Raw genomic sequence first — 26,751 nt, forward strand, 5'->3', positions numbered from 1 at the left:
CTGACATCAGCAATGATATCCCTTTTTCCATATCCTCTTCTGCATCTGGCTTGAATTTCTGGCAGTTCCCTGCGAATGTTCTGCAGTGACTGTTTTTTAGTTATCTTTAGCATAATTTTACTTTCATGATATTAAGGCTATTATTCAATAATTTCTCATTCTGTTGAATTATCTTTCTTTGGAATGGGCACGAATATGGATCTCTTCCAGTTGGTTGGCCAGATAGCTGTTTTCCAAATTTCTTGACATACGTTGAGTGAGCACTTCCAGAGCTGTACCCGTTTATTGAAACATCTCAATTAGAATTTCATCAGCTCCCAGAGCCTTGTTTTTTGCCAATGTCTTCAGTGCAACTTGGACTTCTGCCTTCAATACCATCAGTTCTTGATCATATGCTACCTCCTGAAATGGCTGAACATCAACCAATTCTTTTCGATTTGATATAGTGACTCTGTGTCTGTTCCATCTTCTTTTGATGCTTCTTGCGTCATTCAATTTTTTGGGCCATAAAATCCTTCAATAGTGCAACTTGAGTCTAGAATTTTTTCTTCAGTTCTTTCCGATTGAGAAATGTTGAGTGTGTTCTTCTTTTTGACTTTCTAGTTCCAGGTCTTTACACATTTCATTATAATATTTTACTTTGCCTTCTTGAGCTGTCCTTTGAAATCTTCTGTTCAGCTCTTTTGCTTCATCATTTCTTTAGTTCACTTTAGCTATTCTATGCTCAAGAACATGTTTCAGAATTTCTTCTGACATCCATTTTGGTCTTTTTTTTTTTTTCCGTATATGATATCCTTGATGTCATCATATAGCTCGTCTGGTCTTCAGTCATTAGTGTTCACTGTGTCAAATCTATTCTTGAGATGGTCTCTAAATTCAGGTGAGATATACTGAAGGTTGTATTTTGGCTCTCATGGACTTGTGTTAATTTTCTCCAGCTTCAACTTGAACTTGCATAAGAGCAACTGATAGTCTGTTCTACAGTCAGCCCCCAGTCTTGTACTGAACGATGATATTGAGCTTCTCCATTGTCTCTTTCCACTAATGTAGTTGATTTGATACCTGTGTATTCCATCTGGTGAGGTCCATGTGTATAGTAACCATTTATGTTGTTAAAAGAAAGTATTTCCAATGAATAAATCATTCATCTTGCAAAATTCTATCATGTGATCACTGGCATCATTTCTATCACCAAGGCTATATTTTCCAACAATTGTTCTCCTGTGTTTCCAACCTTCACATTCCAATCACCAGTAATTATCAACGCATTTTAATTGCATGTTTTTGTTCAATTTCAGACTGCAGAAGTTTGTAAAAATCTTCAGTTTCTTCACCTTTGACATTAATGATTAGTATGCAAATTTGAATAATAGAAGCATTAACTGGTGTTCCTTGTAGGCATATAAATATTATCCTACCACTGACAGTGCTGTATTTCAGGGCAGATTTTGAAACGTTCTTTTTGACAATGAACACAATACTACTCCTTTTTATTTTGTCATTCCTGGCAGAGCAGACCATATGATTGTCTAATTCAAAATGGCCTATACCAGCCCATTTCAGCTCACTAATGCCTAGGATATCTATCTTCAAGCATTTCATTCCATTTTTGACAACTTCCAATTTTTCTTGATTTATACTTCATATATAACACGTTCCAATTATTAATGGATGTTTGCAGCTGTTTCTTATCATTTTGAGTCATGTCACATCAGCAAATGAAGGTCCTGAAAGCTTACTCCATCCATGTCCTTATGGTTGACTTTATTTTGAGGAGATAGCTCTTCTCCAGTTGTATTTGGAGTGCCTTCCAACTTGAGAGGCTCACCTTCTAGCACTACATCAGACAATGTTCTGCTGCTATCCATAGGTTTTCACTGGCCAATTTTTTCAGAGGAGCCAAGACCTTGATTTGGACTTTTCTCCTCCAGAACTGTGAGAAAATAAGTTTCTGTCCTTTAAAGCCCCCCACTTGTGGCATTTCTGTTACAGCAGCACTAGGGAGCTAAGGCAAGGTGGTATTTATTTTCTTCTGAAAAATGAACTCTTATGGAGTAGCTACTTCATTATTTAATCAGACGTAGATATGTCAATAAGCTTTTTCAATAAGTTTTTTAAATTTTAAAATAGATAGTCTGGTGGAAAGTCATGATAATCTAAGTTTGCTAACTCCACAGAGGAGTCAGGTTATTCAGGTTATAAGATGCATTAGGGTAAGGTTGGGTTCCCTTGATAAAAGACTCCAAAATACAAGGGCTTAGCTTAGATAGCAGTTTATTTCTTTCTTCCATAATGCAATCCAGGCAGCAAGGCAGTTTTGCCTCATGAATTTAATCAATTGCTTCACCATCCACTAGAGAGTTGTACCACTGGAAGGGTTGAAGCTGCATGGTCAAACAACATCTGAGCTCAAGCAGGTGCAAAGAAGGTGGGCTTAAGGTCTAGGGCAAGGATGTCATCTTCAGCTGGACACTTCATTTCTGCACACATCCTTTTGGCCTGTGCCTGGAGAGAATCACACCAAGCTGCAAGAGAGGCTGCTTATGCAGCCTCCAGCTGGTGGCCAAGTGTTCAGGAAAAAGAACCCTGAATTGTGAGAGGAAACTAGCGGTCTGTCATCTAGGGCCATAAACAGAGGCCTGCCTTTCACTTACAGAGGCTTTGTCCAAATTGTGAGCAGAGTTTATAGCACACTATTTCTTGCATAAAACAAGAGCTTATAAAATTCACTGTTCTCATCTTCTGCTGTGCTGAAACCTTCTGTTCTTCTTCCTGCTCTCCCTAATAAGTTTTATAATTTCTTCAAACTCATTTTTTCCCTGATCTTTATCATTGATACCACTGTAATCTTCAGGATCTCCTTAGATTTTGATATAGCTACTCATTTTTTTCCCTAACAGCTTCTCCATTTGACTTCACAAACTTTGCCTAATGTATTAGTTTCCTGTTGCTGCTGTGATAATCACAAATTTAGTGGCTTCAAACAACTGAAATGTAAGATGTCTTCTATAAAACAATGGGTTTCACTGGGGAAAAATCAAGATGTCAGCAGAAATGGTTCATTCTGGAGGTTGTCAGGGAGAATCTGTTTCCTTGCCTTTTCGCCTGCAACAGCAGACAAATCCTTCTCACATTACTTACATTACTTTTGACACTTACTCTCCTGGCAGATCAGAATAATCCAAGATAATCTCACCATCTCAAGATTCTCAATTTAATCACGTCCACAAAATCCCTTTTGCCATGTAAAGATAAGATATTCTCAGCTTCCATGGATTAGGACTTGCACGTCTCCGGGGACTGTTATTCTGTCTACCATTCCTAATCTGCCTTCTCTTTCTCTTAGTCCTGCCACCCTTCAGCCTGCCTCTAATCCCCACAACTAAAGTTTAGTCTCCCAGGCACCTTGCCTCTAGTCAGGGGACTTCCAGGAGCTTAGTTCTATACTCAGCTTCTCCGGCTTTGTCCTGGATCAGAGTCTGCCACTGCAAACCAATTTTAGTAACTGACTTCTCGTCTCTTGACTTGTACCCAAGCTCCCAACTTTATACTCCAGGCCTAGTACTTGAATCCTGGTGTGATTCTCCCGTGCCCACGTCCTTGCCTGTTGTCTCAATTCATTTAGAATTAAGGGGCAGTTTTTTTTCTCACATGTAGCAACTCTTCAGAGAAATAGACTCCTATTCCCAACTCCAGGCCTCCTGCTGGGTCTCTGCTGTGAGAGTGTCAGGCCATGAAGGGCTTTCTCTTATGGCTTGAGACCAGCCCCACAGCCTGCCCAGCCTCTAATTATCAGGATCTAAATTATTTTCCATGTGGGAGCACATCTATCTAGCCCTGCCTGTTAAAATAACCCAAGGAGCTTTTAAAAGTCTAGATACACAGGCTGCACCCCACACCCAATTTAATCAGAATCTCTGGGGGTGGAAACCAGCATTAGTATTTTTAAAAATTCCTCTGTCAATTCCAATTGGCAGGCAAAATTGAGAACAAGCGAGCAGACCACTTGCTACCACTTGCTACCAGGGGCATTAGCATCTCCTGGGAGCTTGGAGCTTGTTGGCAATACAGCAACTCAGGCCTCCAGCCCAGACTTATTGAGTTAGAAACGATCTGCCTTTCAACAAGTTCACTGAAGTGGTTTTGAAAAGCTCTGATGTAGCCAGAGCTTTGAACCAGTTCCTTCCAGTTGGAACCCCCCGCTGAGAATTTGCATTTCTACTCTAGATATGCTGAATCAGAATCTACAGTTTAACAAGATCCCTAGGTAATTCTTATGTATAAATTCCTGGGAACTTGTTAGAAATGCAAATTCTCAGCAGGGAACTTGTTAGAAATGAAAATCTCAGCAGAGTTTCAAACCAGAAAGAATCAGTCCTGAAGCCCTGGGTCTTGCCCATCCCATGCTGTCTGAGCCCTGGTTCCTAATCAAGCTAGTTTGTTGTTGTTTTTAATTGACAGCATAATACTATTAAAGAAATATTTTAAATAACAGATTATTTATTAAACATTTAACATGTGCTCTTTTTTAGACAGAGTGCTGAGCCCTAGTGGCACAATGGTTAAGTGCCTGGCTGTTAACTGAAAGGTTGGCAGTTTGAATCCACCAGTTGCTCTGTGGGAGAAAGACACGGCAATCTGTTTCTGTAAGGATTACAGCCTTGGGAACCCTTTGGGGCACTTCTTCTCTGTCCTGCAGGGCGGCTATGAGTCAGAATCGACTCGCCAGCAATGGGTTTTGGGGATAGAGTGGCAGTGATTTAGATTCATTGGCTCATTTAATGCTTACAATAAGCCCTTCCAGCAAAACCTTCCCTAACTGCCCTGCCCGTGCTTGGTTTCCCCTATTTTCTATCTCGGCAATCTCGTTTCTTTTACAGCACTTATTAAAACTTACGATCATTCTGTTTACTTTTTCTGCCTTAACTACCAAACTGAATGTTCCTTGAAGGTGAGGGCTATATATGTCCGTCTTGTTTGATGGTAAATCCTCAGTGCCCTGAACTTAGTAGTGTCTCAATGTTGTTGAATAAAGGAAGTTAAAAAAAAAAAAAAAAAAAAAAAACATTGCTGGGGTTAGCGGGGCCGAGGGGGGCAATTCAGACTCATAGCGATCCTACAGGACAGAGTAGAACTATCCCATAGAGTTTCCAAGGAGCACCTGGTAGATTCAAACTGCCGACCTTATGGTTAGCAGCTGTAGTTCTTAACCACTGCGCCACCAGGGTTTCCAAGCACTGCTATTTTACAGATAAGGAGACTTGCCCAAATGTCATTGCTAGTGAGCGTGAAGGAAGCACAGGAGAGGCCTCTGAGCCCAGCCCAAGCTCTTGGTCCTTGGGCTACAACAGCCGCCCCACCACATGCATCTTATCAAGCCAACACAACTGGCCCCCTTGTATATTGCCTTCTAACCCTTCACTTGCATGTGTACCTATATTCATATAATCAGAATGCCCATATTATTTGGAATTTTGCTTTTCTCACTTATTGCCGTATTTTTTTTAATCAAATTTCAGAAGTTGCATACTTTTTAAATGGCTGCATAATAGCCTCTTATAATATGACTTAAACATTTAACTACTGCTTAGATTTTAGGCATTTTCAATTGCTCATTTTTTTATAGATGACTTGAAGCAGGCATTTTTTTGTGCCTAGCTGAGCTGAAATTTTAGCTTCTCATAAAACATGAACATTTTCATACTCATTTTCACCTTGAGCAGGCCACCTGGCACTTTCATAGTGCAGCAGGTAATTTAGATATTCCTGAGCACAACAAGAGTAGAAACCTTGTACTGCAGGGTTTTAGGAGACATGTGGGACTGTGACATTGTCACTGCTCCATCTTATCCATGCCTACTCAGTAATCTGGCCTCTGAAACTCTTCTTTCTCTGAAAACTTTCTGCTCAATTTTAATCAATGACAAATTGCACCTACTTGCATATTTGAGGCTTTGTATTCCTCCCCAAGAAAACCTGGTGGTGCAGTGATTAAGTGCTTAGCTGCTAACAGAAGCACTCGATGGTTCAAACCCACCAGCTGCTCTGAGGGAGAAAGATGTGGCAGTTTGTCTCTGTAGAGATTACAGCCTTGGAAGCCCTAGGGGGCAGTTCTACTCTGTCCTATAGGGTTGCTATGAGTCAACATGGACTCAGTGGCAAAGGGTTTTTTGTTTGTTCATTTGTTTTTGTTTATTCGCTCCCCAATGTGATAACTCTTTGCTTCCCTTGAATATCCACCATGAGTTCCCTGCCTCTTCAAAGATACAGTGACTGACACCCAAACTAGGATCTCAGGGTGTGGGGAGACAGACGACCCTTGTGATTCCCCTCCCCTGTGCTCTGATCTCATCTGCCATGGTTTCAGTGCGGTGTGCTGAGGACCCCGTACTAGAACTCAGAAGGTCTGGGGTCCGGCTCTGACTGAACACTGCTGGCTCTGGGACCTTGACTCCTCTGAGTTCTTTTCCTCATCTCTCACTCTAGGACAAGCATCTGCCCATCCTGCAGAGCTGTGAAAATGAGTATGAAAATGAGTATGAAAATGTTCATGTTTTATGAGAAGCTAAAATTTCAGCTGTATCCTTTTAAAGGGCCCAAACTCTGCCTTTTTGCTCTGTCCTTCCATAATTTTTTTTTAATAATCACTAAGTGGTATAATTATATGTTATTTATTAAGTGTGTAAAGGACGTGTCCGTAGAAAAACTGTAATTTGGTAGAGTTGTCAAGGTGATTCACGTAACTCAGACAAAATTGTCTCCCTATTAGCCAAAAAAAAAAAAAAAAAAGGCAAAACGAAAGCCAGGGACCGTACTGGGGGACTTCTATCATCTTGTATGTTTATATTGTGAGAATGTGAAAACTGCAAAATGTTATGAATACTCTGATAGGAAAAAAAAAAAAGAGGAAATTAAAAACTCTTTCACCGGGACCAGATGTGTGTTAAACATGAATAAATAAAAGAACAAAGCAGTTGAAATCTGCTGTTAAGACCAAGCTCTAAAGCTTCCAGAAGAATAAGTACGCTTCCTCCAGCACTAAGGATACGCTAATAATAGTAATGAGGCCCAAAGGACCCTTCCTACCCTCCTTAGGTGAGCAGAGTGAAAAACAAGCGACAACTCATTATTTGAAAAATCCTCACCTAATCCTCGGCCACCAGCCGAGGGGTGGGGGGCGGGCTGGGCAGCCAGGCCGGGGTCCCACCGCGGAAGGCGCCGGCCTGGAGATGCGTGCGCGCGGGCTCCTGGGCCGGCCGCGGCTGCAGAACGCACTGAGGGCGGGAAGGGTCAACAGGGCAAATACTTTCTCGGAATCCACCAGCCCAGGCCGACTTGAGCGGGTTTTCTCCTCCTCCCAGCTCACTTTCTCTTCCCACCCCCACACTCGGACCCGTGCGGCTGCAGCCGGTCAAACCAACCACAGAGTTGGGGAACGCCGGACGCAGGTCCCCACCTCGGGCACTGCGGTCCCCGAGAGCGGCCACCGTCCCCGCCTGTCCGAGCAACTAGCAAGTGGACCCTCCCCCGGGGGAGGGTCTCTCTGCGGCGGCGGCGTGAGGGGCGGGGGTGTGTCCGAGGGGCCCGAGGGGCGGGAGGCTACAGCGGAGCCAGGGACGCGGCAGACCGCGCTCTTCTGGACCCCGCAGAGCGTGGCCGCTTTCTTCCAGGGCGCACCGGGCGCGGCGGCGACATGCGCGGCGGCGGCGCGCTCCTGGCCTCGCTGCTCTGGGTGGTCGTGCAGTGCCAGCAAAGAGGTGAGCGGGCGGGAGGGCGCGCGGGACAAAGCCGCTGCCTGCTTCTTTCACCCCGCCGGGGGTGAAGGCACACGTGGATCTCCCGCGCGTCCCTGGACAGGGTCTCCCGGGCGGGGGCCGAGAGGGCTGGGGACGCCCTCCGAGTGCTTTGGCGCAGCCCCCCTAGGGCCACTCGTTCTGTCGGTTTGCCGGACTTAGTGTTGGGGTGGCGGAAGTGGGATGCTGCGGGCGCGAGGATGGGAGGGCGCCGACCCCGCTGCCTTCCCGGGCGTCAGTCCCCGGCTTAGATTGTCTCGTGCGGGGAAGGGGTGGCCGGGCGTACACCCGGGAGCCGGAGAATGAATGGGGAAGGAGTTCTAAGTCGCCTTCGTTGTCCTGCGGCGAGTTGCGGAACCGTCCGCGGGCGAACAGGGCAGGCTGCTCGGGGCTCCTCGAGGGCCGGGTGCCGAGTTGGGAGAGACCGGTGAGAAGCGCGTCGGTCTCTGCCCGGGTCCCCCAGATGGCGTCCAGGGCCCGGACGCGGCCCCCTGCACTTCGCTCTTTGTGCAGTCTCCCAAGTGGCCAGCCCGGCTCATCCCGCGCCCAAGTTAGACCGTGGTCACCCCGGGGCCAAGTAGGCGCTGCGAAGGGCGGACTTTGTCTGCTCGCTGCTAGGTGCAGTGTTGGGGAGAATAGAAAACCGGAGCGAATTTTCAAGATTTCTGTCCGTGCTGAGAGAGTTAAGAGAGACCCTCTTTACCTTTCCCAGGACAACTCCAACTCTATCCGCAGGGTTAAGTATTACCAGCGCTGCTGCTTGTTGGTTAGGAGATTACGAATATTTCTGGAAAACATTTTCGTGAATACGACACCTACCAGTGATCATATGCTCACAAATGCAAATTTCTTAAAAAAAAAAAAAAAGTCAAAAGTAGGTAGGCAAAATGCGAACTCCCGTCGTGGGAAACTGTGTGCTTGGAATTGTGCTGAGTCGTGGCCTCTGCAGAACGGCGGCTGATTCATTTGTTCAGCGTTCCAGATGAAAGCCCTGGACCTGAGCTGGCAAGGCGGCTTTGAATAGCGGAGCCGGGCTCTGTGCGGACCAGGGCTGCAAAGCAGGACATTTCCATAGTTATCAGTGAAAAGAGCCGCTTTTCGGGAGGGAGGGCTTTTGACCCTGTCCAAGCCTAACTCATTTCCATCAGGTTGCTGAAAGTGAACAAATCCTGGTTTCCCACGGTGTGGAGAACGAGCTTGACTCAGCTTTATTGTTCTAAGAAATTGAAAGTCCCAGCCCGAGGAGGGGCCCTGCATGTTTTCGGTGCCCCTCAGGGCTCCTTGGCTTTGGCGGCTATGAATGGTGTTTGGAGAAAGTGGGACAGCAAGGGGCTTTCCTGCTTGGAGATGCTGCGGGAAACCATTGACAGCAGGAGCCCTGGAATCCTTCACAACGCATTTATATTGGCCAGTCCCTTTCCCAGCACTGAGGAAACCCTGGTGGTGTAGTGGTTAAGTCCTACAGATGCTAACCAAAAGGTTAGTAGTTCAGATCCACCAGGCACTCCTTGGAAACTATGGGGCAATTCTACTCCGTCCTGTAAGATCGCTCTGAGTTGGACTGGACTGACAGCAGTGAATATGGTTTTTTCGGTTTTTTCCTAGCACTGAAGTCCCTGGGTGGTGCAGATGGCTAAGGAGAAAGTGTGGAGGTTAGGGTCCACCCAGAGGTGACTCTGAAGAATGGTCTGGTGATCTACCTCCAAAAAATCAGCAGTTGAGAACCCTAGGAGCACAGTGCTACTGTGACACACGTGGGGTGGCCATGAGTCAGAATATACTGGAAGCCAGGGTGAGGTTTCCCGGGCCCCATCCCGGTAACCAAACCTTTCCTGCCAAACATCTTTGAGGGAGTTTTGATTTTTTTAAAAAAATAATTTTTTGCCTCCTGTATATAACATGAGTGATCAGTGAAATGGTACAAATATGATCATAATAAAATAGTCCTAACCTGGGTATCATCCACCGAGTTGGCTAGCTGTCTGGTGCTTCTATGGTGAAAATCCCCATTATCTAATGACATGGAGATGAGGAGGACTCCTAGGTCATTTCAGAGCCGCTCTAGGTAAGCTTACAACTCAAAGAATGTGACCCAATGACTCAATTACCTTTGAAATGTAACCGGTTTAAAGTGAGCTATTCCTAAGCATATGATAAGAGATGGTACGCGTCTAAGGAATAGTGCGTTAAGTCCGCAGCTGGCTATTACACAGGATTACAGTCACTTCATGGATTGGCTTACCTCTTCTGCTTTAAACCTTCCCTTTTTTTCCCCACCTAAGTAAAAATAAACAATTTCATGTACAAAAAAAAAAAAATCTATAGAAGAAATTCCACTTCCTTCTCATAAACGAAGTGGTATTGAAATTTAGCATGTATGTAGTCCCCAAGTAGAATGTGTGGGTGTAATGGATTTTGAAGGTGCGTTTTTCATCTCTGTACCTGTATTCCCCAAGTAAGGGCCAATAAAAAAAATATTGCTTTTAGCATTTGGAAACAAGAATATGTGTAATAGAAACATCATTGTCTACGTCCTGCTTTTGGCCCATTCCTTTTTTCCTTCCTTTTTTTGGAGACACTGAATACAAAGTCTACATCTGTAGTTACTTGATTTAGTGTGGCGGAGAATTTAAATACGACAAGAGTACGAAGTAAACTTGTGCTCTGGCGTCTTGTGCCACTTGTACAATTGTGTTGCTTTATAAGCCAGGGTCATAAAACGTTTATATGATAACTTATTATTTCAAGGCAGTGATCCTTGACACACCCCACCATTTCATAATAACTGATTCATAAAGTCCTATGGCTATTCACTGTCATCCACAGTAAGTTTTGTATGGGGAAATTAATACAGATTATATCTTCAGGCTTCAGGTGTTTTATTCTCTGGCTTTGCTGGTTGTGGCAAATGGTAGGTTCTTTAACCTTTCTGTGCATTAGTTTCATTGTCTGCAAAATGGAAATAACAATAGTAACTACCTTGAAAGGATGTTAGTGATTAAATGAAATAATGCAAGCAGGATGCCTAGTACAGGGTTAGCCCCCAGTGAGCACCGCCTGTGAACACCATTGTTACTAATTTATACAACACTGTCGGGGAGGCCCTTTCCAAGCTATATTCTCTAGGATGCATAATCATTTAAAAATCTGGAGTCTGAGTTTGGGAATCAGCCTTAGGCTCAAATGCCAGACCTATCACTCCAACTAGCTGTGATGGTGGGCAGCTTTGAACATCACATGTTCCTATCTATGAAATGGATAGGGCCGAGTGATGAAATACCATGTGGATGGTGTTAGCACACTGTTGGGCCTGTCCCAGGTGCTGAGTAAACGATGACTGTTGTGTTATTACTCTTTGCTGGCTATGCCGGCTCCTTGTCCTGAATTTGCTCCCCCGCCTCTATGGTTGTCTATGTCCGTGTGATCATTAAGACTTGTTGAGCTTACCTCCTAAAAATCGGTGCAACCATGTCCTATTTTTTGTCCTTACTACTGACGTGGGCCAGGAGTTGTTTGTTTTTTCCATGAAGTGGTGTGACAGTCTCTTCCCCTCAGCCCTGCCATTTTTCTAAACACTGTTGGGTAATCACACAGCCTTGTTTAAAATTCTTCATTGACTCCCCACAGCGGTCAGGATCAGGCAGATGCTAGCGGACCTTGCCCATGCCCTTCCCATTTCTCCTCATTTTCCACCACTGCCCTATCACGTTGCCTGGTGCTCCCCAGGTAAGGCTTACTCGCATTCCCGCGTGTCTAAGCCCATGGCCCTCTTGGGTGGTGTGCTCTTTTCATGGCCCTCCCCTTTCTGTGCCCTCAGCCAGTGTGGGCTGAGATGAATGCTTTCCACACTCATTTTAGCACGTGCACACAAAATGATAGTCATGTATCACACTGGAGGTGAACTGAGGCTATTGGTACCCCTGCTGGCCTGGTGCCCCAGAGCTAAGTGTCGTTATCTCAGGCATACCTGCACCTACCCATAGCTCACCAGTGTTTCCTGGCATGCGGGGGCTATGTGTTGGGCAAGCCTTTGTTAGGGTTCTAAAGCCCTGGCAAGCCTTCCTGGTCCTCTCTATGCAGAGTTACGCATTAGGTGCCGTTCTCTGGACTCTGGTGCTCACTGCACTTAACGCTATTGTTTTAGTTCTCTATTGTACTTGTCGTGTATAAATAATTGGCTCACTTGTCTGTCTCACCCTCTAGCTTGGCCTTCTTGAGGACAGGGACTGTTGCATTATATCTGTGTGTTCGTTGTCTTACAATATTCCTGGCAGATTATGTTGAGCTAAACTGAAATAAATGCTTTTATTTAGGAATCAAGTAACTTTTTAAAAAATAATGTTGTCGGATAGGTAATCCATGTGCATGGTACAAAATGCAAAAGCCACTAAATGGTATACAGAAAAAAGTTGTCTTGCCTTTGTTTCCCTCCTTTGAGGCAGCTACTTTTAGTTCTTGAGTATACTTCCAGAGATGTTTCTTAAAAGCAAACTGCTTCATAAAACCTACTTCTTCCCTAATAGTATAAAAAAGACATGTATATATATATGTAAGATACAAAATAATACAAGATAAAAAAGCCAAGCTAGGTGCCACAGAGTCAGTTCAGACCCATGGTGACCCCATGTGAATCAGAGTACAACCGTGCTCCATAGGGTTTTCAACGGCTGATTTTTCAGGAGTAGATGGCCAGGACTGTCTTCTGAGATGGACTTGAACCTCCAATCTTTTGGTTAATAGCTGAGCACATTAACCGTTTGTACCATTCAGGGACTCCTAATAGTATAAGATAAGGTACCAGTTATTTCCTGGCAAATTAAAAAAATCTCTCTCTCCACTGCTCCCCCCACTACTTCTTCAGTGTACCTTGTACAGGATGTTAGCACATCGCTTAGTCAATGTGTCTGTTTGTGAACTCCTCACGTTCCAACCTGTACCTTCCAAGCAGGTCTTTGGCTGGAAGGTTTTATAGCAGTGTCTCCCAGATCTTTTGGAATTTTAAAACTACATCGTTGATTGATTTCATGACTTTGAACTCCTTCTAAAAGTGTTATTTACCATAACATTAGTAAGCTATTTTTTAAGTCATAAAGAATTAAAAAAAAAAAAAAAAAGCAGGACATTTATATATAGAAAAGTCAGATTTGTGAATAATTCTACTAGAAGTTAAAAATAGTGTGTTAATAATTTTACCAATAAATATGATTACTGGAACACTATGGCAGACACTAAAAAACTTTGTTTTTTAAGTAATTTCTGATGGATAAAGTTGAGCCTGCACCTTGAATTCAGAAGTGAACTGGAGACAGAGAGAACTCTGGATCTTATACCTTAGCTGAAGTTTTTAGTTACCTTCGCCAGTTACATTTAGTTTGGATGAACAAGGTAAACGGTAGTCTTCTGAGAAAGATGTGTGTAGCTCACTTACAGGTTTGCGAACAATCCTTTTACTTATTTTATTTCTAAAATACTAATATACTTTCATGGACAAAAAAATACTTTCATGGACAGTTAGTAAATAAATGCATTTCAGAATTAATGAAGAGAAAAAAATAAGAAAAAACCCTTTATAGAAATAATTTAGTCAAGTTCATGAACCCAGGTTCTGTTGGGACTTGCCTGTCAGGGAGCGATTTTGGCATTAAAAACCACACTGTACTTGAGTTTATTGCATTTTTATGTCCTTTATAGGGAGGGCGACAGTCCATCCCCAGAGTAACCATTTAATACCATAGAATTCTTCCACTTAGTTCTTTGTTTTCTCAATGCTGGATCAAAAGCTTTCTTTGGGTTGATTTGTTCCCGGTGACTTTCTGTCAGGAGACAGACAGACAGTCAAGGCAGTGAGATCCCAAATCAGTTAGTATGGTGGATAACATTCTTGTCTTTTAAGCATTTATCTCAGAGTGTTAATCCAGAGATGGCTGTGTAGAAGTACGGAGGAGCGTGATTTCAGTGTGTGTGTGCGTTTTTTCCCCTCCTTGGATCAGCCATTTGAAGTTTGAATCTTTTCGTTCCCGAAGTTATCTTTGAAGACTGATCTCTTGGCCCAGCAGGCAGTGTTACTTAAATCCTTACGCCAGAGAGCCTCCTATACTGCTGGTGGGAATGTCAGATTTAGATCAATGAGTATTTATGGGAAATGCCATCTTTTCTCACTCCCTAAAGTATTTCCTGCATTTCATTCCATTGCACCATAATTTCCTTCCAGAACCTCGGGAAATTCTCAATGACAATAGCAATGCTAAAGAAGATGCTTAAATTAGCTGATCAGTTTTAGATAAGAGAGAATATTTCGGAAGAAAAAAACCCTCATGTTACAGTGCTGATTACTGTATACCATAGACACGTAAACATTTTCCAATTTTTTTTTTTTTTTTTTAATGGTGGAAGTTTGCTCAAGTAAGTGGTGATCTTGTTACCTTGGGTCCAGCACAAGAAGTTCTCCCCTTCTCCAAATGCCTCCTCTCGAGATTTCTCCCAGTTAATAGCATTCTTGCGGTTACCTTGGCTTCGACTGCCTTATTTTCTTCTTTTTTTGTATCGCCTTATCTAAATTTTTGTTTCTTTTAAAAATTCTGATTTTTCTTTTTTGTTTGTTTCTATCCCTGCCGTGGAGCCCTGGTGGCACAGTGGTTAAGAACTTGGCAGTTTGAATCCACCACCTGCTCCTTGGAGACCCTATGGGGCAGTTCTGCTTTGCCCTATAGGGTCGCTATGAGTCGGAATTGTGTCCACGACAGTGGTTTTTTTTGTTTAGGTTTTGGTATTAATGCCACAAATTATCGCCGTCTGTCTAAATGACTATAACTGGCAGCTCCTAGCAGTCGCTGACATAGGCGTCCTTTCACTTAAATGATTCCCATGCTGCCATTGGAGATCTTGCCTTCATAATATCACTCCTCTGCCTCATCGAGTAGTGACTCCTGCCTACGCCCTGGCCTGTAGGGCCTTCACACTCAGTCAGTGTTACTCGCATCTTTATCTGTCCTGATCCTTCCACTTCTGCTGCAAGTCTAGCCTCTCTGAGTGCACTTGGTACATTGACTTTCACCTCCCTGACTTTGTTCATATTACTCCCTCAGCTGAAATGCAATCCCTTTTCCTATCTAAAACCTAAATGGATCACCACTTTCCACCCGAGGGCAGCCCTTATTCTCACAGCCTGTATCAATTGTTCCTTCTCTAAATTTCGTTGCCTTTTGTGAAAAATCAGGGTTCTCAACAACCTGGAGTTGCCATCTGGTCCTCTTTTGGATTGCTTGCCCAGAATGCCATCATCCAAGGTCAAAAAGAAGGGGCATTTCTCTTTTCAAGATCAAAACCTTGGCTCCCAGCATTTCTTTCAACACAGATAACTAGGGGCATGGGGCTGCAGTGCGAAGACCTGAGTCATTGGCTGTGGGAGAGTTGTAACACCCACAAATTCTTCAGAGGTGGCAGGGTGAGTCATTGGCTGTGGGAGAGTTGTAACACCCACAAATTCTTCAGAGGTGGCAGGGTTGCCTTAGCAACCATAAAATCCCTACTTACTCCCTGGATTGCAAACTCAGCCCTGGGAGGGCCTGCAGCCTCCTGGATTTCATTGCCTCCCAAGGGGATTGTGATGCGGTAGATCTGGGTAGGATCTAGAATCTGTGTTTTAAAAAACATTCCCTTTTGGTATCCAGAGGCACAAGGACATTTCCATCTGGCCTTCAAACTGACTTCTTTGGGTTTCTAATGTAAATCGTTGTTCCAGAACACTCTCTGCCACTTGGCTAATTCCCCTCCCTGTTGCTGTGTCCTGCGGTGGCCTAGCACCCTCCCCACCCCTTAACAGTCTCATAATCTATTCTTTGTGTTCTGCCTTTGTTTTTATACAAAATATAGTTTTCACACCTCCATTCTGGGCCTCATAGGGATTCTTTTGTTCATTCTAGAAGTTTGGGGTGGGGAGTATGCAAAATACTCATTAACATGGTAAATGCCTTTGGAAGTTCCCACTGCCTTTTTATTTTTTTAAGGGAGTTAGCATTTTAAGTAGTTCACATTAATGCACAGCCTCTCTTGGTCCTGTCCCTTCTTGTGACGGGGAGTATTTCCTTGTGGGCTTATTGTCCTTTCTGTTCAGTTTTCTAATTTTTTCCTTGGCCTTGCTGATTCATTTATTCACTCATTCATTCATGCACCGGCTGTATATTGGAGCCTCCACTATGCCAGGCCCTGAGTCAGGGATATACAAAGGCTAGCAATGCAGTGTCGTCTTGAGGACCTCATTCTCATCTGCCTTCCTTGCTGTGATTCCAGGGAACTTCTTGACATTCTTGATGGACTTGTTTTTGAAGAAGTCCAAGGAACCAAAAAATGGATATGCTGAAAGATATTTTCCCCATAAGAAATAATGGTCAGAGAAGGAGCTGGGGAATTCAAGTCATGTTTGATGGATGCTACTGTCCATACTTTGCTTCTGTCCATATAATGCAGTTCACATTAAAATGAGTGAACCAAGTGGAGCAAGAGGACAGGAAGGAAAGAGGCAGAGAGGCAGTTAGTTAGCATCAGCTGGTGGTAGTACTGGACCTTTGAGAACAGCTTCCACATCAAACAGCAATATTGGTGGGTGGCTGTAACCCTCTCCCTTAGGCTTCCTTCTTCCTTGTGGGAAATGGGAGCTCCTCTGCTGGGCTAGCTCTTCTGTGAGCCCGAGCTTCTCCTGGGAGTTCTCAGTATAGCAGGCACAAACAAGCAGTTCACATAAAAATTCTTTCCCAGGTCACACATTAAACCCCACCCCTCTGCTGTGGAGTCGATTCTGACTCATAGCGACCCGATAGGACAGAATAAAACTGCCCCCATGGAGTTTCCAAGGAGCACCTGGTGGATTTGTACTGCCGACGGATCATCATTTATTTGGTCTTGAGTGGGGCCCAGTCATCCTCATTTAACCAAACGTTCCCCAGTGATGGCACTGAGCAGCCCGGGCTGAGAACTTTCCTGTGCCAGTGAACGCAATCAAGCTACAATGCAAGGGCTGAGGAGGGTGGGGCAGATGCTGCGACCATCTCATCTGTACAGCCCACCCCCAAAGGCTTTGTACATACCCAACTGCCCTGTGAAGTGGGGATAATAATACACCCGCGTGCGTGCGTGCGTGCGTGCGTGCGTGCGTGTATGATCACCTGGATCATTGGTGTCTCTCGATAAAATCAGTTCCCCCTTTGTATCCCAATAGCTCCTCATCAAGTGTTTTTCACCTGGCAAGTACTCAGTTCACAGTTGTTGATTGTTGTGCTCATGTTTAAAGTAGCGCAGTTTCAGTCTTGCTTTGGTAACTTGGTCACTCACAAAGGCCCTTCTTTCTTTTAAAAAATTCTCCCGACTAAATATGACATTTAGAGTCCGTCATGTTTTGAGATGTGATCTGGCATTGCAGGGTTGGGTGGTTGGTTGATTGATTGAATCATTTTTTCATTCGTTCTTTAATTAGTTAATCCAAAATTCATTAAATACTGCCTACATTTGGGCATTATTTTGTCCTGTGTCCCACCTCTCCCAGCCCCATTAAATGAACAAGCCACAGATACCTTTCCTCTGGGATTAATCAGGACCACCTCCTGCTTATCTATTTTAATGAGCTCATCTTCACTTGTGACTCCAAAGTCTAGCTTTCCTCACTCACCTCCTTCTATTCTTCTCTGATCTTGTCTTTAATTGGTGATCCATTATGCATTTGGTTTTCCTGACCTCCTTCAGAACTTTTCTTCAATAGTTTGTAATTTCCCTTCTAAAACCACCCAACAAAACAAGAGTGATTCTTCCTTCCACGTCCCCAGCACACACTACACACACAGGTCCTTCCACATCCTCAGCACACACACACACACACACACACACACACACGTACACACTCTAACTGGCTCCCTGCTGACCAGCTCCCTGTCCGGCTTCCCTGGTGAAGCTACCTGGAGAGGTATTATGCTGATGAACCCTGAACTGAGCAGAGCCAGATCTGGATCTCGCCCCATTTGCTATAGTGGGGCAGGGTCTGCTGGAACGGCCAGGCCAGCTGCAAGTATTGGGGTGAAGTCTGATGTAGCCAAGAAAACAGTTTTCTGAGGGCCCAGGGAGCTGTCGGCATCTGACGTTGTACCTGCGTTCATGAATGGTGTCGTTGACCGTGTAATCCAGTCCTTGTTGAATTGCTTTAATGGCTTCTCGCTCTCTGCCGAGCAACATATACAGGGTCCTTTGTAATCTGACCTGCCCAGACCTCTCCACACCCTCTTCTCCCACTGCTCGTCATACTTAGGCCATTCTGAACTGTCTGTGGTTCCCACAATGTGACATGGTGGCTCACGCCTGTATGCCTTTGAATGCATTGAAAGCCCTTTACGTCACTGGTGGCAACTGACTTTTTCCTGTTCACCCAGGCATTCATCTTTGTTGTTTCCACAGCAATCTGCCCATACATCCGACAGCCCATCGTTGGGTAACTGTCTGTTAGCTCCTTGAGGATAAAGATTTTCCTTGTATGTCTAATACCTAGCACAGTGCCTGGCATATAGTATCAGTTTTGTAAAGAAATGTTGGTTGGATGAATGAATGAAAGCCCCAACACAGACAAGCAACAAGGACTAGAAGGGAATCCAGCAGACATTAGTTAGATGTACAGATGGACGGGTAGTTGGGATTAGGGGAGCCGCGGATGAGGACGCAGAGTGATGATCTCCTGAGAAAGGGCAGGGTACCAGCTCAAGGCCAGGGGAGTTTAGCAGGTCACCGAGATTCGGGGCCAGGGAACAAGGAGGAATCCAGGTAACTAAACAAAGGCAGAGAGTAGGCAAGTGTTTTAGGACCAAGGCCTTGGCTCACATTCTTAACCAGAGCACATGGTCAGGGACAACCTAGGAGCATAAACAACAAGTTCAAATATTTTCTGCTTAACCTCAGGGTCCCACATGGTGCTCATTGGTTTGGTCCAAATATGGAGAGAGAGGAACCATTGAACCTGGTCACTAGGAAGGACTTGTTAAAAGAGATTATTAATCTTTTTTTTTTTTTTCCCCTTTCTCATCTACCAACTCAGTACAAAGAAAAGAATGGATCATATTTTTGTTAATGAGCTGAATTAATCTTTCCTGATGATGAATGTTTAATACAGACTTAAAACCCAGCTGGTTAACAAAAACTTATTTCTAGATTTGGAGCCCACTGGTTTCCAGACATCTCATGCTAGTAGTTCATTAATTTGTGTATTAAACAGCTATGGTTGAGTTTTTTATGGTTGAGTTTCTAGTATGTTCTCCACACTGGTGACAAAAGTGATCCCTGTACCCACTTGTAGTCCAGTAAGCAGGAGAGGTGCCCAAAAAATCTTACTAAGTGTGTTCATCAGTTTGGATTTGGGACAGGGGTCTTCGTGTCTCCATGCCTCAAACCCCAATAAAAACCTTAAATGAAGAGAGAATTCTGATTAAAAACTACATTTCTACTGTAAGGGGTTTCTTTCTAGCTTAATGGTTGTGAGTTCAGAATACTCTATCTTTTGTAACTTCAGACTTATTGTTGGCATTTATTGATAGGTCTGGTAGGTAACATTTTCACATGAAGTGGAGGTTTGGCAAGGCATTTACCTGCCGGCCTGTAGAGAACGTTTTAAGTGGAGGAACAGCTGTTCTCCTCCAGGCAGTCGGGGGTAAGACATCCTCGTCTTCTCAGGGACAGAACAAAGGCGCACAGAATTTATGCCACAGATGGATTTTTGTTTGATAAAAATCACTTATTACAGAATGAATGAATGGTCTATTCTCTTTAGAAATACGAGCATAACATTTCCTGTGTCTTGAGTGGTTTCTAACTTTGTTGGTTTAGCTTTCCTTAGTGTAACTGATTGAATTAAGATCTGCTTCATTTTATGTGGCAAAATTTTCCCTGAAAATTTGTGCATAAGATAGTTTTCTGTAAATGAAATAATTTCAAATTCAATATTAAAATCATTCCAAAATAATATTTGAAGGCAACTTGCAAAGAAAATAAACATATCCTTGGTTACTGGTGTCATTGGGGCTAAGCCAATTCAGCTGTCTAAAATGCTTACGGTCTTCATGGTGGCCAGTGAGTGGTGCCCACTGAAGACGTTTGAGGTGAGTGAGGATCGCCTACTCCCCACATTTTAGGCACTACATGATCACAAAAGCATAGCTTAGACCAAATCCTGACTTACATGTATTTTATACAAATAACGTGCGCCTTCTACATTTGTTTGCCAACCGCACCCTGTCCCTTGTGAAGTATTTTTGTAAGTGTGCTATAATTGTTTTTTTTTTTACAGCAGCATGTAACGTGTAAAAAAAAATTTGTATAGTGTTGAGGAGGAGGGTGCGGCTGGCAAACAAATGTAGGAGGCATGAGTTATTTGTGTCTTACTGTTGCTGTTAGCTGCCGTGGAGTTGGGTCTGACTCATGAGGACCCCAGGTGTGTCAGAGTAGAACCGTGCTCCATAGCGTTTTCAGATGGCTGGTTTTTCAGAAGTAGATCACCAGGCTTTTCTTTCGAGGAGCCTCTGGGTGGATTTGAACTGCCAGCCTTTCAGTTACCAGCTGAGTCCTCAACTGTTTGTACCACCAAGGGACTCCTACACATTATTAACATACAGTTCTTAGCCAGCAAGTCCAAAACAAGTAATAGGTCATGTTCTGTAAGCTCGATATAGTCATACTCTCTGTCCTGTTGGGTATTCAGGCATCTCTCTGGGTCATCATCAGGCAATAATCACCCTTTCCAAGCCAATGTCTGGATGACCATCCTTCAGGATACAGGCTACAGGCTGAGTGGCTTTTATACCCTATTCATACAAGGGCAGGAATATCTCGAATTTTTTTTTTTCAGCAACTTTATTGGGTATAATTTACATATCATAAAGTTCTGTCTATCAATAGATTTTTTTAGTAAATCGAGTTGTGCAACCATCACGAAAATCTGATTTTAGAACACTTCCAAGATTCCATACGCATTTACAGTCAGTCCCACTCCCACCTTCACTCCAGCCCCAAACAACCAATGATTTGCTTTCTATATTTTAGATTGCCTTTTCTGGACATTTCATATAAATGGAATCATACTCTATGTAGTCTTTAGTGTATAGCTTATTTCATTTAGGATATAATATTTTCGAGGCTCATCCATGTTGTCGCTTCTATCTGGTTTGTTCTGTTTTATCACAGAACAGTACTCCACTATGCAGATCTATCATGGTCTTGAAGGCTCTGTATGTTATCCGTATATTTTATTTATACAGTCACTGTGGGTGGGCATTTTCATTGTTTCCAGTTTGGGTCTATTATGAATAACGCTGCCATGAAATTCACATACAAGTCTTTGTGTGGAGATGTTTTTATTTCTCTTGAGTAGGTACATAGGAGTGGAATACGGGTCATATGGTAAGTTTGTGTTTAATTTTTTTAAGAAACTGCCAAATTGTTTTCCAAAGTAGCTGTTATCATTTTACTTACTAGCAATGTATAAGGGTTCCAGTTTTACCACATCTTTGCAAACACTAGATATTGCCTGTCTTTCTGATTGTAAACATTCTAGTAGATGTGGGGTGGTATCTCATTGTGGTTTTAATTTGCGTTTCCCTAATGGCTAGTGATGTTGAATATCATTTCTGGTGGTTATCTACAATAAGTATATCTTCTTTGGTGAAATCTCTGCTCAGATCATTTGTTCATTTTTAATTGAGTGGTCTTTATTTTTGTTGCATTGTAAAAGTTCTTTATATATTCTGGATACAAGTCCTTTGTCAGAAATATGATTTGCAAATTTTTTCTCCCAGTTCATTTTTTCACTGGTGTGTTTTGAAGTACAGAAGTTTTAATTTTGGTAAGGTCCAGTTTACTAATTTTTCTTTCACGTGTCATGCTTTGGTGTCATATCCATGAACTCTTTGCCTAACCCAGGGTCATAAAGATTTTCTCTCATGTTTTCTTCTAGAAGTTTTATAGGTTAGCTCTTACGTTTAGGTCTGTGATCCATTTTGAGTTAGTTTTTTGTCTGTGGTAAGTAGGTACAAATTTATTTTTTGTGTATGGGCACCGAGTTGTCCCAATACCATTCCCTACTGAATTGTCTTGGCATCTGTGTCAAAATGTAGTTAACCATAAAAGTAAGTGTATATTTTTGAACTCTTTATTTCGATCCATTGGTCTATAGGTCCATCCTTACACTAATACCACCCTGTCTTGATTCTTTGGGCTTTACAATAGCTTTTGAAATAAGGTACAGTAAGTCTTTCAACTTTGTTCAGTTTTTCTAAATTGCTTTGACAATTCAGGTTCTAGGTCCCTGGGATTTCCATTAGTATCAGCTTGTCAGTTTCTACAACAAAGCCTGTCAGGATTTTGACAGGAATTGCATTGAATCTATAGACCAATTTGGGGAGAATTACTGTTCAATAACATAAAGAGTCTTCCAGTCTATGAATGAGAAACAGTTCCTCATTCATTTAGGTCTTCCTTAATTTCTCTCAGTAATGTTTTATAGTTTCTGGTATATAGGCCTTGCATTTCTCTTATTAAAATTTTTCATAAGTATTTTATTCTTTTGGAATAAAAAAAGCCTGGGAGGTATGGAGAGAGAATCCAGCCTTTCTTTGGCTCGTTTCCAGAATCTTCCTGTTAAATTTCTGACTGGTCCAGTGGTCTGCTGCTTGCCCCAGCTGGAACCACAACGTCAAGCTAGCTGAGCTGCGAGCTTCCCTGTTCATTTTCTATGAGTCTGCTAGTTTTCCTTACAGTGTCACCGGGCGTATGTTTTCACCCTCTACTCCAAATGTAGTCAGCCATCTCCAGCAGTGAAGCTGCAGGTTTTCCTGTCTAGCCCCATCCTGGTAAAACTACCATGCCAACTGAGCTGAGGGAAGGATGGGAGTAGCCATAGGCGGAATGCTGCTGCCTCCTACTAGTCTTTACTGAAACTCTAGCAGCTTTTCATGAACAACCAAAACCGAAAACCAAACCTATTGCTGTTGAGTTGATTCTGACTCATAGCAACCTTACAGGACAGTGTAGAGCTGCCCCACAGGGTTTCCAAGGCTGTAGTCTTTATGGAAGCAGACTGCCACATCTTTCTCCTGCAGAGCAGCTGGTGGGTTTGAACCTCGGACCTTCCATTTTAGCCGCTAAGCACTTAACCGCTGCACCACCAGGACTTCTCTTCATGAACAAACACGTCTCAATATTTTGTTTCTCTGTGACTGATTTTCAGAGCCCTGAAATGGTTGATTTTGAATATTTTAGTCCACTCATATAATCGTTTTTTGAAGAGACAATTTCCAACCTCTTTATTTTGCCGTAAGCAGAAGACCCTCTAAAATACTTTTATTTATATAGATATCCTGAGAACCCTGAATCTAGCCGGTGAGAACCCATGTCTGTTATTCATTAGGCTCTTAAAAATCCACTAATTTTACTAATAACCATTTCTGATAGTCTCCATTCTAATTAGCAAATTGCCAGTGTTGATGGAAATATAGGTAACGAAATCACTATGGTGGGCGCCTCTGGAATATAGACAGTATTCTAGTTGTCCCAATACCATATCCAGAATACCAGCTGACTACCTCTGGAAAGGGCATCATGGATTTTAAGACCAGCTGGATATAACTTGTAGTTTATCCTAAATATACACACATATACACGTACTGTATCACAGTCTTTAAACTGAAGTATTTTTAAGTTAATTTCAACTATTGTACCACTTACCATTTGTGCTTAAATGACTGTTCATCTTGAGTCAACCCTCTTCTTGAGTAATTGTCAACACACTCAAGTGAAGGAGAGCTCTGTATGAGCTGCCTGGAACCATAGTCCGAGAAATGGAAAGAGGGACTGAGATTCTTCTATAAGCAAATGAGGCACCTGAACACTCCAGACTTCTTCAGGGAAAAAGCACGGGAGGCTGGAGAAAATAGCACTGGGAGGCCAGTGGTCAAGGGAAGGCTCAGGCCCCAGGGAGGAAAGAGGGATAAGTATGGAAAGTGCAGCTTAAAAACTTGCACTGAAGAAAGTCATCCTTGGCAGTGTATCAGTTAAAGGTTTGTGGTTTTCTCAAAAGGGGTGATCTGTATGTGAATCGTAGTGCAGTGTGAAGCAAAGATAGGCCATTTGGCCATAAAGTAGCTTGTTTTAAAAGAAAATGTGTTCTAAAAGATGTGTATATGTGCTTTATTTGGGAGTAACCTATTAATGAGGTTCAGCCTGGGTTCTGATTTCTTCATTAACTAAAGCATAGAAATAAGGCAAGTTTCCCTGCTAGTATTTTCATAGTAAAGACATAATATAGGGAAGAACTTAGAAAATTAAAGGAAAATAATTCTAAAACCCCTGTTTTAGTAAGAGCAAAAAAAAAAAAAAATCGAGATGGGACCACAGAGCACAGGGTTTTAGGCTTCTGTCTGCTCCAATGAGGAGCTGCATCTCCTTGGAGAAGGCACTGAGGCTCCGTCTCAGGAGGTGGGGATGCATGACAGCCCCTCCACCTCCACCACTCTGGATGTTCTTCTCTAGAATGGAAGGACTGCCCACTCTGTGCCAATGGTCTGCGCATGCCTTCAGAAGCTGTCTTGAAAACTTTTTCTTCTGCATTTGTCTCCTGGAATGGACAAAAGGGGCTAGACTCAGCCCCTCTCCTGGAAGCTCAAAGTCAAGGTCCCAGGCACAGGGCATAGACGTCGTGCTGTCCTCTCGGCCCTGTCACTCCTCGCCTTGCACCATGCCCTCTCTGCAGGCCCCTGTGAATAGACACTGAGAGACTGTCCACGCTTCTGCCCCATCAGACTGGTCTGAATGTCAGCAGCTGGCAGGACTTGGGCTTAAAGGGATTGGATAGTGCTGTATAGATAGCCTTCTTCTAAATTTTAACATTATATAACAAGCATTTCCCCATGTCACTAAGCATTCTTCAAAAACCACCGTTTTCAATGGTTGTACAGTATTGGATTGTATGACTGAACCAAGCCAATGGCAACTTCATTGGGTAGACCAGGGCTGAGGCCTTAACTCAGGGTGTGAGCCCCCTGGGTCTATGGGGCCTAACCACAACTGGTTTTCTTTAATAGGTTTTCCTGGTCAATGCTCAGATGACCTTGTTCATATGCTATCTCTTTAATTTTGGAGTCTTTGTTTTAACTGAAGTACCACATTCCCTCTAAAAATATTTTCAAAGGTCTTTAAGACTTAAATGCAAAATGGAGATTCTGGGGCTGTGGTTAAACAGTGACAGAAAGCTGCTGAAGCGTGATCACTGTCTTATTAATCAGTCGGACAGTCTCTGTGAGAAGACTTGGCTGAATTATCCAAACAGAGTATAGTGTTAAAGCTGGGCGGGGGGGGGGGGGGGACAAGAAGTCATCTCATCTCTTTTTATTCAGGGTGGTATCACCTGGAACTCGGTAGGAATGCAGGATCTCAGCCCTACCTACTGAATCAAAATCTGCATTTTGACAAGATGCTTTGTGCATATTAAAGTTTGAGAAGCACTGGTATGATTCCTAAGTGATATTTGGGTGTCTTGGAAATATTTAAGTCATAGTTATCAAATCCATGGATGCTAAGAGTCATCTTCCTTGGTCTTTAATAGCACGATATTAAATTCAATCTTGGCGCATATTACCTTTTTTCATAGTGCTGTTCTTACATTGTGTATACCTGTCACAGGAACAACAACATTTTTCTGCCTTTGCCAGAACTACACTGTACTTCAGCAGTTGGACTGTGGGGCAAAAGTGGAGTCCCCTGCATTTATCCCAGTTAAACTTAATCTTGTCTTATTTTGGCCAGTGTTGAGGTTCCATTAAGTGTATGTATTCACTTCCCCACACATCTGATGCCTTTTAATACCATTATCTAACTTAACATTAAAAATATTGAAAAAGGGGATTACTGGGCACACAGGACAGAAAATCCAAAACTCCGTCTTCAGGAAAATAAATGTAATCATCATCTGAGGGATAACTACCACCATCTGTCTCATAACTCCACTAATAATCAGCATAAAGCTGGTTCCTATGAGGCACAGGTCGAGTATATCTCTGCTTTTCCCACTTCTCCATTATTTTTTACACCAACCTGTCCCTCCGCAACGCTCTCTATTTCTCTGCTGGATTTGATAATTCTCTGCAGTGGTCCACAGAACTCACAGACTGTAGTCATGGCTGTGTGGTTTATTGGGGTAACAACACAGAAGTAACAGGATACAATTCAGAATGCAACTCAGGACCAACATCAGGATCATCAGGATACAACTCAGGAAGAGTGAGGTCTGGAAGGGTCCCCGAAGTGGAGAGCGACCTCCTTCTTCAACCAGGAAATTCTTCAGCCAGGAAGGGGTCCAGGACAGCTCTCAGATGGCCCTTGCTGCTCTAGGCCAGCCTAAGCACTAGGCTGGGGAGCAGAACTGCTCTCAGGGCAGCCCCTGCTCTGCAGGCAGCCCTGCACTCCACAGGCTTCTTTTGAAGCAACTCTTGGCCAGATAGCCCTTGGAGCAGAAATACTTTCAGGCTTTTTATTGCACACACAGTCCCGCAATTCAATATACTTGGATACGTTGCTTCTGTTGCTTTTGGACATAGCTACTTTTTGGAAAGTAAACTTTTTCCCAGTTTTCTCCACGAGACCAATGATGGGTCACTGGAATGCTGGAGACTTTGAAAATGGCATTTTCTAGTGATTGAAAGGAACAGAATCCCAATTTGAGTGAAGGGAGAATGTGAAGCAAGGAACTGAAAACAATGAATACAAATAATTCCTATATACACATTTGATTTAGTAGCGGTTTAAAAACAAAAAAGAAAGAAAAGCTATTAAACATGTGGTTATAAAGAAGGCTCGGCTATATAAAGGGGCAGCCAAACTCAGGGGGAAAAATGGCATTAGAACTGAGGAAATACAGTATTATCAATCTCAGCAATTGAACTCT

The 26,751-nt window shown here is 43.2% G+C and overlaps 1 protein-coding gene across 1 annotated transcript in view; it reads left to right on the top strand.

The window, feature by feature from the left end:
• Window positions 1–7,617: 7,617 nt before the first annotated feature.
• Window positions 7,618–26,751, top strand: part of LAMA1 (laminin subunit alpha 1) — a 194,307-nt gene continuing 175,173 nt past the window's right edge. The window contains exon 1 of the mRNA XM_049901444.1: window positions 7,618–7,757. Within this exon, the coding sequence (XP_049757401.1) occupies window positions 7,694–7,757 (64 nt within the window). The 5' untranslated portion in view covers window positions 7,618–7,693. The remainder of the gene's footprint in view (window positions 7,758–26,751) is intronic.

Source organism: Elephas maximus, chromosome 11 (genome assembly GCF_024166365.1).
Source record: "Elephas maximus indicus isolate mEleMax1 chromosome 11, mEleMax1 primary haplotype, whole genome shotgun sequence".
Taxonomy (NCBI): Eukaryota; Metazoa; Chordata; class Mammalia; order Proboscidea; family Elephantidae; genus Elephas; species Elephas maximus.